The sequence below is a fragment of the Schistocerca nitens genome, chromosome 8 (assembly GCF_023898315.1).
Source record: "Schistocerca nitens isolate TAMUIC-IGC-003100 chromosome 8, iqSchNite1.1, whole genome shotgun sequence".
Classification (NCBI taxonomy): Eukaryota; Metazoa; Arthropoda; class Insecta; order Orthoptera; family Acrididae; genus Schistocerca; species Schistocerca nitens.
Genome location: NC_064621.1, coordinates 502452405 through 502467046, shown reverse-complemented (window position 1 = coordinate 502467046; position 14642 = coordinate 502452405). Strand labels below are relative to the sequence as shown.

The 14642-nt window shown below is 44.4% G+C and overlaps 1 protein-coding gene across 1 annotated transcript in view; it reads right to left on the bottom strand.

Annotated features, from left to right (window-relative positions):
* LOC126199642 (uncharacterized) overlaps positions 1-14329 on the bottom strand; it is a 28550-nt gene extending 14221 nt beyond the window's left edge. The window contains exon 1 of the mRNA XM_049936568.1: positions 14048-14329. Within this exon, the coding sequence (XP_049792525.1) occupies positions 14048-14329 (282 nt within the window). The remainder of the gene's footprint in view (positions 1-14047) is intronic.
* Between the last annotated feature and the right edge of the window lie 313 nt (positions 14330-14642).

The window sequence follows — 14642 nt, the reverse complement described above, 5'->3', positions numbered from 1 at the left end:
ATAGTTATTACTACATCTTCCATACGGAATTGTTTACGGTGATCAAATGACGGTATGTTTGTACGACGAATGAAAATATAGTGTGACTAGGGCTTCCCGTCGGGTAGGCCGCTCGTCGAGTGCAAATCTTTCGATTTGACGCCACTTCGGCGACTTGCGCGTTGAGGGGTATGAAATGATGATGATTACGACAGCACAACACTCAGTTCCTGAGCGGAGAAAATCTCCGACCCAGTCGGGAATCGAACCCGGGCCCTTAGGATTGACAATCTGTGGCGCTGGCCTGTCAGCTACCGGGGGCGGATGTTTGTACGATGATCCTGTGTGAACGATATCTTGAAAGTGAAATTTAAAACTTCGGCTTTCTTTATGCTATCTTCAACTGCCACACCAGACTGCGCAACAGGAGATTGAATGGAGGCCTTAGAACCGCTTTGCGATTTTACGTAAGACTAGAATTTCCTCTGTTTCTCTGCCAGTTCTGTTGGTAAGGTGAAAGGGTGGTAGTTGTATGCTTCGCACATAGATCTTTTCACAGGTGCACGAATATCGTTTGACGTCATTTGTACGTTCCCTCTTGAACCGAGAGCGCAACAGCCTCTGCTTCGTCAGCATCCAACGAATGTCGTTATTAAACCATGGTGGGTCTTTTCCATGGTTTCTCCACTTTCTAGGTACATAACTCTCCAGACAACGACTTACAATCTTCTTAAACTTCGCCATAATTCCTCTACATCTATCTTACTGGAACTAAGTGATGCCACTTCACTGTCTAAATGAGATATTAATAACTTCTTATCTGCTCTATCTGGCGGAAACACCCTCCTAGCCTTCTTGACTGATTTATTATCTTTCGTAATCATAGTTGCTATAATGACATCATGATCGCTAATCCTCATTTCTATACTGACATTCTCTATAAGGTCCGGCGTATTTGTAGGTACAGGGTCTAAGACATTTCCATTGCGCGTGGGTTGACGAGCTAGCTGCTCAAGACAGTTCTCAGAAAACGCGTACAAAAGTGTTTCGCATGGCTGTCTGTTCTTCGCGCAGTGAATCCAGAGACATCCCAGTCTATACTCGGTAGGTTGACGGCGCCTCCAACTAATATTGTATGATATGGGTATTTACTCGTTGTTGACCCTAGACTTTCTTTGAATGATTCTAGAACTTTCACAGTAGAATCGGGTGATCGATAAAAACAACCAACAATTAACTTGCTTTCACCTACAACTGTTATACACGACCAGATAACTTCACTGTCACACTCAACTTCGACCTCACTAGAGTCTACGTTTTTTTAACTGCAATGAATACTTCGGGTTTCAGCCACCTATAGGTCCCAAGAGTAATTTGAGCGTGAGAAATTTCCTGGAGGGCAATAAATTTGGGAACTTCATTACGAATACTTTAACAGTTAATTGATAAAATTATGACAGTCGACGTGTCTTTATTCTGAACGCCGTTTGACTTCCCTTGTTGCATATCGATTGGCGAGTGTTCATCAGAGCATCTAAAACTACTGCGTAGCCTAAAATACTCTCATTTGCACTCCACAAATACTCTGTCACCCTAATATCTACTTTCTTTGTGTAGTGCACCCGTGACCAGTCGAAGGGAGTCCTACAAATTCGTACACGACATCGCATGTTTAGAAATCTGCAGCAAGAGTCCACCAAACCTTTGGTTGAGACCCTCCACTCGGCTCTAAACCAAAGGACCCCGATCAACTCCGGGAACAATGCTGCAAATTGCGAGCTACGCTTGCACCCCGCTCGTGAGGCCAGCAGTCTTGACTACCTCCGCCACCTGCCTGTACGAACTGAGGATCACCTCAGAACCTATGTGACAAGCGTCGTTGGTGAGCCATAACTTGCAGATGACTGCACCCTGCACTCTCGACAGCCGCAGGCAAGGCCGCCTCCACATCACGGATGAGGCCCTCCAGCAGACATATCGAGTGCACCTTGGCTTTCTTTTCAGCCTTGAACGCTATCTGCCTAAGGGTCTCCATAACGCGCCTAACATTGGAGTTCCCAATAACTAGTAAAATCCCTTTCCCCTTTTGCTGCTCACCAGCTGTCCATTCACAGGGTGAGCGGGCGAGAACAGGCGGCCAGTCTCCACAATGGTCCTCCAGTTCAAGTGATGCGAACGCGTTACCACCCACCACTCACCTTGCAGTGGGGACGGATCTAACGCGTCGGATACACTAGGAGGTGTCTCAGAAGCAGAACCCGCGGGCAAAACAAGCGGCACCTGAGGTGTCCCATGCGACGCACCACTTTTTCCGCCACCGCTAGACCCCGAGGCAGGAGCTTGATTGACCGTACCAAAAGCACACTCAGCTGTTCGCGAACTGTAGCCAGTTCCTGCATCCGTACACAGCATGCACATATCCTAGCCATCCTAGTAAGACTAACTGAAGAAGTAAACTATGAAAGCAGACAGGATTCTAGCTATGCGACTTGCCACCCTCCTGATGCGTTAATGAACTATGTAGCTGGCTGTTCAGTGAGCAACTTCTGCGCTACAGATTGAATGAATTTACACTTGCAAAAACGCGAGAGCAGTTTTCACTTAAACAACAAATTGGCAGATTTTAAAATGGAGGTCCATAAGAATGACTCAGTGCTCCTCTACCAAAGTCACCCAAACTACTTTGGAATAACTGTTGATAGGACGCTATCTTTCAGGAAGCATCTAGCGAAAACTTCTCGGAAGTTAAGCACACGAAACTACGTTATCCAGAAGTTGTGCAGTATTAGGTGGGGAGCATCAGCCGGTACACTTCGAACTTTGGCGCTCAGTTTAGTGTTTTCTACAGTTGAATATTGTGCACCGGTGGGTAAATGAGAGAGACACCCAGAGCAATACAATCATGACAATCATTTCTGAGTGTAGTAAGGCCTCTTATGCTGGCTTCCAACAAAAAAATGGTTCAAATGGCTCTAAGCACTATGGGACTTAACATCTGAGGTCATTAGTCCACTAGACATAGAACTACCTAAACCTAACTGACCTAAGGACATTATACACATCCATGCCCGGAGCAGGATTTGAGCCTGCGACCGTTGCAGCAGCGCAGTTCCGGACTGAAGCCCCTAGAACTGCTCGGCCACAGCGGCTGGTTGGCTTCCAACACTCAGCCACATAGCTCCTCCTCTGTTAAGAATATAAGAAGCCGTAGTGAAAAAATATTCCTAAATAATGAATCATCTTCATCTTTCCATCCATGAAGATATTCTTGGGTTGAGCATGAATCTACCTTATTATAGAAATCCACCTCTGCGACTGGCCCAGCAGCTTGATGATTTGATAGCAAATGGCATTAAATCTGGACTACGAATGTTCCACCTGAAGCGCGATATCTTATTCAAAAATGGTTCAAATGGCTCTGAGCACTATGGGACTCAACTGCTGAGGTCATTAGTCCCCTAGAACTTAGAACTAGTTAAACCTAACTAACCTAAGGACATCACAAACATCCATGCCCGAGGCAGGATTCGAACCTGCGACCGTAGCGGTCTTGCGGTTCCAGGCGATATCTTATTGATCCTCCACAGAGAACCAAGGGCTTTGAACTTCTGCAGCATGAATGAAAGAATATAAATCGCATCCGAACAGAAAACGTAGTGTGTGTGTATAATCTGAGCAAACAGGAGAAGAAGTCCACCTCAGTGAGCGTAGCAGACCATGCGGCACATTTTCAAGGCGTGGGAACTGAGAGCTTACCTGGGTGAGCCAAACAGCTTTTTCATGGCTTTACTGGATTACCTGTACTTATGTCTGTTCATGTATTTATCATGTCTTCTTGACTCTACTTCACGTACGCTAAATAAATAAATATCTGGTACCCATTTCAACAACCCCACTGTCACATCGTGGTGGTTTCCTTTTGGAAGGATCCGTTCCTACTCTTCTTGCCATACTGCATCCTGAGTCCTTCTCGTAGCAGCTCTATCTGCGGTCGTAGCATTACAGTCAAGTGTTTGTGCCGTCTCTTGGTATGACACACCAACGAGCCTTATGACAATGATTCGGTTTTTCCCGAAGTTTCAATGGATGGCGCTGAAATACACGTGCAGGTCCTCTGGTCATAATAATAAATTACAGTAACGTTAGACACACCAAATAGCCACCATGTACTCATACCATTCCAATCTGCAGGAGTAGACTATGTCCAGTTTTGAAAACAAGGTTGAACAACACAAGAAAATTTTAATCTGCTGATCCACACAGACAATGAAATTGTGATACTGACTGTGTCTATGTCGACCGAATATGCCGCACCTCTCGCCGAGCGCATCTCCGCAGAAGATGCAGCATTTAGACAGGATGCCAGCAGGCGTCAAAGCGAGTCAAGCTATCTGTATAGCTTACCCTATTCATACAAATGCCGCTTTGGGCGCAACTAGAGGACGCCTTCTTTCAGTGATGAATTCAGGGGATGGCCCCGGGGGTATTTTCCTCACCCCTCGGAAATTAAAAACTTCTCTCCCCTCCCCGAGAAATTTATACCCATCAGCATACAACATTAATTTTTAAAATTAATTATAAAACATTACAAAACGACAGTCAACTATCGTCAATCAGCGGTTCCTGCTCCATGTAACAGTCATTGTCCATCAACATGGTTGAAGATCTGAAGATGATCAAGTGATGAACGAAACCAATCACCTTTAAATAAAGATGCCTTGCGATCTAGACTGTTCTATAATTTATCTTTCTCCTACAATGTTTTAAAAAATAATACAATATTAAAATTCAAAATAATGTATGAATTTCAAATATCATCTAGGCTGTCGTAATGTAACAACTAAAGAGGTAAAAGTTACTGGAAGCCCCGAAAACTTGAAAAGCACGCCAAGTCAGAAAAACATGCAAAAGCCGCTGCCTTTGAAAATTGTAAACTGCAGGCAATAAACACTCCAATCCATAAGCAGATAACTGAACAAAATGAAACTGAAAAAGTGTTAAATCGCCAAGCACAGTCTTCTTTAGTTCGAAGTCTGTATTTCCTTAGTAAGGAAGAAAGTCCTCACACAATGAAAAATGAAGCTGTAATTCGTAAGATAGCACTAAAAAGCGACATTAATCTTGAAAACTGAGTTAAATTTGGGAGTGGAAAATCCACATGCGTCAGCAAAAATACTTCTTCAGAATTGTTGAACTGGACTGGCGAAGTTCTGGACAATCAAAATGAAGCAATTCTCAATGATAAAAATTTTTCCTTAACGGCAGACGAAACTACAAGTGTTTCTAACCAAAGTGAACTGTCTTTGCTAGTTCGCTATGTTGTACGATTTTTGTCTTTTTAAGTGAAGGAACGGTTTTGGTCTGGTTTAACTGAAGAGTAATGCAGCTCAATCTGTATTTACAGCAATTGACAGTGAACTGAAGAGACGAAAACTTTCTACTGGAAATCAGTAACATCCTCTTTCGATGATGCTGCTAGTTTTAATACTTCTGTCACTTGGGTCCACGCTCTAGTTATTTATAAATGTTTTTATGCTTCTTCTAAACGAGAAAATGAGTAGCATGAAATTCAATATTCCTTAGACAAACATGTTTTAAAAATAACCGAAACTGTTGAGATCCGCTGGTTGAGCACGTATGGTACTCTTCGTACTATACTCCTATGCTACAAGTCCATTATGACGCCATGTGAATCTTTTTCCCAGGGCGGTGCGGATTTAGCAAGTTTGACAGGAGAAATCTTGTTAGAAATGATGAGTTAAAATTTTTTTGCAAGTATAGTGATTCTGGACGATACATTAAATGCCGTCTCAAACTGAAGTAAGGTAGTTGATTGTCGTTCCTCGTGACATAAAGTCCACTAGCAAAACACCGCGCCGGTCCCAGAATCTTGCGCTTTGTCAGCGTCTGTTTGGCTTTGACCTTGACGGGTGAGGTTGTGCGTCGCCATTCCATCGATTGTCGCTTGCTTTCGGGAGTGATATGGGATACCCATGTTTCATCTCCAGTGACAATTTGACTCAACATGTCATCCCCTTATTCCTCGTAACGAATCAAAAAGTCCAATGAAGTGGCAAATCTCTTCCCTTTGTGGTCCTCTGTGAGGAGTCTGGGTACCCACCGAGAACACAGTTTCTTAAAGTTTAGGTTTTCAGACGCAATTTTGTACAAAACCGCTCTTGAAACTTGTGGAAATTCCAAAGAAAGAGTGGAAATTGTAAATCTTCTGTCCTCACGAATCTTTGTTTCGACTGCAGCCACCAAATCATCAGTGATCACAGAGGGCCGGCCTGAGCGTTCTTTGTCATGGACGTTTTGACGGTCATTTTTAAACTCTCTAACCCATTGACGCACTTTACCTTCACTCATTGCAGTCAAGCCATAAACTTCTGTTAACTGACGATGAATTTCTGCAACTGTTAGGCTTCTCGCGGTCAAGAAACGTATCACTGACCGTATCTCACACGCGGCGGGCGATTCAATAATCGTATACATTATAAAGTAGCACAGCGATGCGTACACGTCAGCTACAGAGCTGCAACTTGCATCAGTGTGAACGGGAAGGATGCCGGCAAGTGGCGCGGTGGCTTGTTGCGGCGTCCGCGCGAACTACGGGACTATACGCGCGAACGGCCCAAACTTAAGAAAACAACCCTCGTATATCTGAAGATGCAGCTATAAGCAGCGAAACCGGTCGTTTCAATAAAGGATCACTTAACAGCTGTTGCGGGTCTTCATTTATCAAGAATACTTCATAATTCTACCAATCGCGTATCCAGGTGGACTCCAAGCTCTTCTCCAGAACTGCAGTCACACATTCTAATGGTTTTCCAACGTTATTTCTTCACAAGACCAGTCGGTAACATACGGAAACATATTTAACTGTAGTGGAAATCAAGCTCTGACCTTCTTTTCCAACGTAAAAAAAAAGAGTTTTATTTCAATGAAACAGACGCTATCGGGCCAAGGATACTGGGTTTGGGAAGCCAACATATAGTGCTAATCGTAAGTTACGTCTAGACACGTTGTCCTCCTTACAAATGGTTCAAATGGCTCTTAGCACTATGGGACTTAACATCTGAGGCTACAGTCCCCTAGAACTTAGAACTACTTAAACCTAACTAACGTAAGGAGATCACGCATATATATGCCCGAGGCAGAATTCGAACCTGCGACCGCAGCGGTCGCCCGGTTCCAGAATGAAGCGCCAAGAACCGCTCGGCCACGGCGGCCGGCTGTCCTCCTTACCACGAGAGCCATGAACAGGCGGTCTCCGAGTCTTCGGTAACGACGCCGAGTGTCCTCACTGCGTTCACTGCTGCTGTTGTCCTTCCAAATTTCGGACAGCAGTTGCACCAACTCACGCAAGGTTGGTCCTTGCGCAACGAAGCACATCAACTGTACGGACAGAGAAAAGTGTTGGTGAAACACAGGTTCTAGTCAGATTCTTCGGACAGGGGGAGAGTTGGGGGAGTCGCCTTGCTGAGGAAGCTGTTACTTCTGTGATGCCTTCTTCCTAGCTCTGTGTACAGTTGGTGCCTGTGTCACCTGAGCGTGTGTGGACCTTTTATAGCAACGTCACTCTAGCTAGCGGTTAGCTAGCCTCTTCCCAACACACTGCTACAACGTTGTGGAGTCTCATGCCGTGACTTGGGTTGTTTATCAATGAACCTGCTATATTAAAGACAGCTCCTTACAGTTAGATAGTTGTCAATATAATCGTAGAACTAAATCTATGGCTACATTTATATTTACATCTTTAGCCCATTAAGCCCCGTTATGATGTTTGGCAGAATACTTCTAGTTCCACTGTTCTCCCCCATCCCCTACCCCTTTCCTCTTATAGTCTCGAACTGTGGGTGGGAAGAACGATTTTTGATATGCCTCTGTGTGTGCTGGAGTTTTCTAATTTTACCTCTATAGTCTTTTCATGTAAGGCTCCAATGACTTGGACCTCATGGGCGTCTTTTTATTCGTGAGCGGGTACCGACGGTTATCAGCCATCCACACATGGACGTACAAGGGTCGTCCAGAAAGTAAGTTCCGATCGCTCACGAAATGGACACCACAGTGAAAAACCAATGAAGCTTTGCACAGATGTGTTGGATAATGTCTCTAGTATGACCGTCGATTGCATCAAGACGCTGTTTTCAGTTGTGAGCGCACTGTGGGCGAGTAAAGGTGCCTAGAACAACAATGTCTCCCACCAAGTAGGAGGGCCCACAGACAGGCTTCGCCTTAATGGATGCAGCCCACCTGACACAGCTGCCACGCACTTCCTTCTTCATGGCAGTTCTCAGTCACACTCAGCAGGGGCAGTGAAGACGCTCCTGCAGCCTTTTCGATGGGAAGTGTTATATCACCCACAACACAGCCCTAGTTGGCTCGTCCTGAGTATCATATCCGTTCACATGAAACGCTGGGTACGAAGACAACACTTGGGCGCAGGCTACGTGCTATAGACCAGCGTAGAGAATTGTCGGAAAGCACAGGCGACTGCCTTCAATGGCGATGGTGTTGGAAATTTGGTATAACGCGCCGACAAATGTCTAAGTCGGAGCGGCGACTATGTAGAGAAGTATCTGGAAAGTGTAGCTAACACTTGCAAATAAAATGTTTCTGATTTTTACTGTGGTTTCCATTTAGCGACCTATCGGAACTTACTTTCTGGACAACCCTCGTACTTCTTTCAGTCGATGTGGTTGCTATTGGTTTGCCAAGTACGAGAACGCGCTGAAAGGAATTGCCTCTGAATATTTTATTCTGTTCTCAATATCGCTTTATGGATTGCATGTCATCCACATTTCTCGGTCGACTTTCCCGCTTAACTGACACAAATGAGAAGAATTCTATGTCTCACAGTGGCACATAAAGTTGCGCCTTCAATGGACCAAACAACACGATAACTCTCTGCGGACGCGTAGTACGGTTTGCTTCTTTCCAAATGATGCAGGGCGTCGAATGGACCTAATGTCTGTAACACTTATATCGATTACAAGTATTCTGTAACTGTGTGTAGTGTCGGCAGACTTGCCAACACTACGCACACTAATTGAAAGAGGCGGCCAAGATGCACGCGCTAACTCACGAAGGATGGAGTGAGGTCTGAAACAGGAGACTTAATGAATGTGATAAAGAAAATACGTATCTTTGGAATATACTTAACTTTTAATACATCCTTGTATACATCGTTCTTGATGAGACATCTGGAGATTGTGGCCATACAAGTGACTCTTTATATACAAGCTATTTAAGGCTAATGGCGCCTTGCTAAGTCGTAGCCATTAACTTAGCTGAAGGCTATTCTAACTGTCTCTCGGCAAATGAGAGAAATGGCTTCGTCCGTATAGTCGCTAGCAACGTCGTCGTACAACTGGGGCGAGTTCTCGTACGTCTCTCGAGACCTGCCGTGTGGTGGCGCTCGGTCTGCGATCACACAGTGGCGACACGCGGGTCCGACAAGTACTAATGGACCGCGGCCGATTTAAGCTACCACCTAGCAAGTGTGGTGTCTGGCAGTGACACCACACTGTGTACCTGCAATTATGAAGCGTGTATTCTGTGATATTGAAACTCCTTGATCGGTGGCAAGAAAATTAGAGTTTTGTAATGTATATACGAAAAAAGCAAAAGGGTAAGTTAAAATTATAAATTATTATATGTGTATGTTCATAAAAAGAAAATGTTTATTGAAAGCTGGTTCATGCTTAGGGCACTTGTATTTGTAACATGTAAAAGTTGTAGGGAAGTGCCCCCGCACTCTAATATGTTGAAAATCCGATGACAATAAGAGAGTTTATAGAGCATCCGAACATCAAGAGCCGTGAGTACAGTTACCCTCAGTTACAAGGAAGGATAACTGCAATGGCTGACATGATTGGCCAGAACATATATCAAATAAGACTAAATATATTTAAAGCTAAACCCAGCTAGCGAAGAGAAGCCAATAACATGGTTACAAAAACAAAATTAAGATGAGTCAGTGGATGGAGATGCACCCTCGATAAGAGGTGTAGTTGTTAGGTTATTTAATGTAAAATGTTTTAGCTATATCTAATAATTTCTATAATGCCTGAAGCAGTGTCTATGGATAGGTGTAAGTGAACACTAGCGAACCTCCATAGTAGATTTTTTTTCGTAAGTATAATTTATTTTGAATTGCAGGCTTCTCCTTTCATCATTTGTGACTTATTTATCTGTACAGATGCATATGCTGATCTCATCTAGAGATTATTACAGAGAACATTTCATTTTTCTATCGATGTACTCAAAACAGGAACCACCTTATTCGTTTCAGCATTATCAGTGACTAAGTGCTGCCCTTATTCAACATCTTCATGATGAGTTCGCATTCTGAGATGACAATAGCCACTCTCACAGAGCTGCTTGTTCCTCAGATAACTTTCTGCATTCCAACTGTCTCGCTAAACCACGAGATCTTAATGCCACAAAAATGTCTGGAAATATATGAACCACCAGGTGAACTGAGCAACTAGTATCCTTGCAATTTATTAGCTCAACTATATATAATCGTTATATGGATATGACATAGCTGAGAAATCTTGTAGACTCTCTTCCTCTCCTGGTAATCAAAGCTAGAGGCAGTGTTTATACTATCATGGTGTCTCCTGAGTGTGCCTAAAATGTCGTCTGGTGTGCTTGAAAGAGGTCTTTACGAAGTTTTAACTATCACCTCGAAAAATTAAAGTTACGTAATTAATCTTTTGTTTACTGGGAACAACATTTCTGCAGTACTGACACATACTGAAATCCCCACGACACAATACCGTAACATGCCGCCAGATGACCTAAAATAAAACGGTGCAGACTATCGATAAAATGGAGATGAGCCACACTATTTTGTTTTGGGCCATCTAGTAGAGTTCTGCAGTACTGCGGAATGGGGTCTCAATGTGTATCAGACCTGCAGACATGTACCTGAAGCAAAGAAAAATCAGACCTTTCAGGTTTACCTGCAAATATGTTCAGTATATGGTTCTTGGCCCCGTTCCGACAAGAACTGATTCTAAGTCTGAGATTCATTGGAAGAATCCTAAGGAAATGCAATCCGAAAACAAAGGAAGTAGGTTACAGTACGCTTGTTCGCCCTCTGCTTGAATACTGCTCAGCAGTGTGGGATCCGTACCAGATAGGTTTGATAGAAGAGGTAGAGAAGATCCAACGGAGAGCAGCGCGCTTCGTTACAGGATCATTTAGTAATCGCGAAAGCGTTACGGAGATGATAGATAAATTCCAGTGGAAGACTCTGCAGGAGAGACGCTCAGTAGCTCGGTACGGACTTTTATTGAAGTTTTGAGAACATAACTTCACCGAGGAGTCAAGCAGTATATTGCTCCCTCCTACGTATATCTCGCGAAGAGACCATGAGGATAAAATCAGAGAGATTAGAGCCCACACAGAAGCATACCGACAATCCTTCTTTCCACGAACAATACGAGACTGGAATAGAAGGGAGATCCGATAGAGGCACTCAAGGTACCCTCCGCCACACACCGTCAGGTGGCTTGCGGAGTATGGATGTAGATGTAGATGTATATGTAAGTTGGGAATGACGTAGATTGGCCGGATTTGTACAGTGCAAGACGAATATGATAAACACCATCGTCATACACATCTGGGCCAACCGGATAAATCTACAATAGCAGTCCAGTGCCTTAGTACAGAACACCGCGTAATGTACGAAAGGACAAAAATGTTATCCATAGTTTCTTCTTTCTGGAACTGTGTGATAAAGGAGGCAATACTCATTCGTATGACTTAATAAATAGGGATTCAGTATTCCAGTTAAATACAGCTTGCAACCCTGGACTTGCAGCCATTACGTATAGAGAGAAACTAGAATTTTCAACGGCAGTTACTGTGCCACATATTGGAGGTTCCGTGTATTAACGATTTTAGTTTGGCCCCTAGCAACAGCAACATTTGGTGGCAGCACCTGTCACCTGGCGCATGCACGGAAGGCTCTCAACACGCTACTGTCATCTGTCTCGAAGAAACTCTATCGTGCATGTGTGACTTTCAAATGATGACTTCATACAGTCATAAATGCGGACACTGGTAAGTGCTAAATAGCCAGCAGTAACAACCAGCCAAAACCATGCGATGTCAGTTGTTTCGATAAATACTGTGGGCAGACTTGAGAGCCATATACGAGGTTGTTATAAATGACTGAAGCGATTTTATAAATTCACTGTAGCTACATTAATTGACAGACTGACTCAAAATTCAACACTCAAAGTTTTTGTATCGTTGCAGCCACACACCAGATTCCTGCTGTGAGAGCGCAGCAGTTAGCAGTTAGGATCAGTCTGCTGTAACAGTGCAACGACACTTCAGAACGAAATTAAACGAAAGTCCTCCAATTGCCAAGCCCACTCGGCAATGTTTTTTCGCAGTATGAGCTCAGGATACCTCTGCAAGGGGAAATCAGCAGGTCAGCCTGCACTGAATGAAGAAACAGTTGACTGCGTATGGGCGAGTTTCGCACGTAGTCCTCAGAAGTCGACGAACAGACCAACCACAGAGCTGAAGAAACCCCAACCGATTGTTTCGAAGATAGTAAGGGCACGACTGTAACTGAAGCCTCACCTCTTGCTATTGTTATGAGCCCTAATTCCCGATAGCAAAGTCAGATACTTTGAACTTTCGACACGGTTGAAACAGCTTATGGTAGAGGATGGGTTTTGTGAGAAACTCAGTAATGAAGCAACATTGTTTGTGAAGAGCACCGTGAATAAGGACAATGTGCGAATCTGGGGGACAGAAAATCTCCACGCTATCCTTCAGGACATTCGAGATTCATTAAGAGTTAATGTGTTCTGTGCAGTCTCACGGTTTAAAGTTTGTGGTTCCTTTCTCTTCTGTGAAAGACCATTACGGGACACACGTATCTGGATGTACTGCAAAAATTGGCTCGTGCCACAACTGGAGAGGGGCAGTGTGGATTTGATCTACTACCCTCTTCCGTCATGATGTTTGTGAATTCTTAAAAAGGAAATCGAGAAACCAATGGATTGGCCATGAAGGGATGGACACTCAGCGATTCACGTCATGGGCTCTGTGCTCTAACACAAAGGTTTTTTTTTTGTGTGAAGTCGTATGAAAGATTCAGTGTTTACTCCTTCTCTATCTGCGAGCTTCTCTAACTGTGGGCTCACATCAACGGTGCTTTTGTACAGATTGATAGGGACATTCTGCGACAACCGTGAGAGGAAGTCTATTATTGACTTCATATCTGCAGAACCAGTAGGCCAGCAGGGGGATTCCATATGGAGCAGTTGTGATATGTATAAAGTAGCTACAGCAAATCTGTGAACTCGCTTAAATCCTTTATAATAGCCTAGTGCTAAAGAGAAAAAGTTTTATGGAATATTCCGCCTGTTCTTAGAGGAACATACACAGGCCGGCCGGGATGGCCGAGCGGTTCTAGGCGCTACAGTCTGGAACCGCGCGACCGCTCCGGTCGCAGGTTCAAATCCTGCCTCGGGCATGGATGTATGTGATTTCCTTAGGGTAGTTAGGTTTAAGTAGTTCTAAGTTCTATGGGACTGATGACCTCAGAAGTTAAGTCCCATAGTGCTCAGAGCCATTTGAACCATTTGAACAGACACATAATAAAAAATTCAATATACGGTATTGATGTTCCACGATAATGATTATTCAACAGTTCGTTATGAAATGGCGTCCGGCTTCTTAGGCCATCGTCGGCTGCGTGTGACTGATAATTGAGATACATTAGCACATTTGATAATATTCATGAAATATTGCGTCGGTTTTTGGAGGAATGGAAACATATTAAAAACTTGGATACAATGTATTGATGTTCCATAGTAATATTTATTTATTTATTGTGGAACGTTAATGCTGTGAATTCAATTTAAAAAAATTATCTAGTGTCATTTTTTCGTGGTGACGATTAAAAATTAATGACAACTCCTCGGTATTCTCTACGTCTGATAACAAAACTGTACGCTCGTGAACAAGAAAACCTTTTGGGGAAAGTGAATAACTTAACGAAGGTTGTTAAAAGAGGATCGGAATTGCTTACCTTGACCAGCATTTCGCCGTGCATTGTCACGTTGAAGATGCATGCGATTAACTCCTCGAGTTCTCGTGGACGATCCATCAGTAGCTTGAGGAGGGACATGGTGACCAGCCCGCACGCGAGTGCCAGCGAGACAGCGGCAGCGAGGGCGCTGGCAGCGGTGCGGCCGCCCCCTGGTGGGGTCCAGAGACCTTGCAGTCGCAGCAGCGTGGCGCTGTGGCCCAGCACCGCCCCCACGTCTGGGCCGCGGCTCGCCATGCAGGGAAGTGCAGCGCAGCGCTCCATGTCACACCAGCTGCTGCACTTCTGAAAGACATCAGTGGCTACAGAGTGCGTTGTACTCAGATTCTACCCGGCAGACCCTACCGTGACCAAGTCAGCTGCGGCATGTCAGCTGACCGTCCATAACACGTATTCCTACACCTTCTACCCCTCCGCCGGTGTGCCCCAAGGTTCCGTCCTCTGCCCTCTTCTATACCTTTTGTATACGGCGGACATGCCGCCGCCTTCAACCCCCCCCCCCCCTCCACCTTCTCCAGTACGCCAATGACACCGCCTTCCTTGCCCTCACCCCCACCCTGCAACGCTCCAAACACCT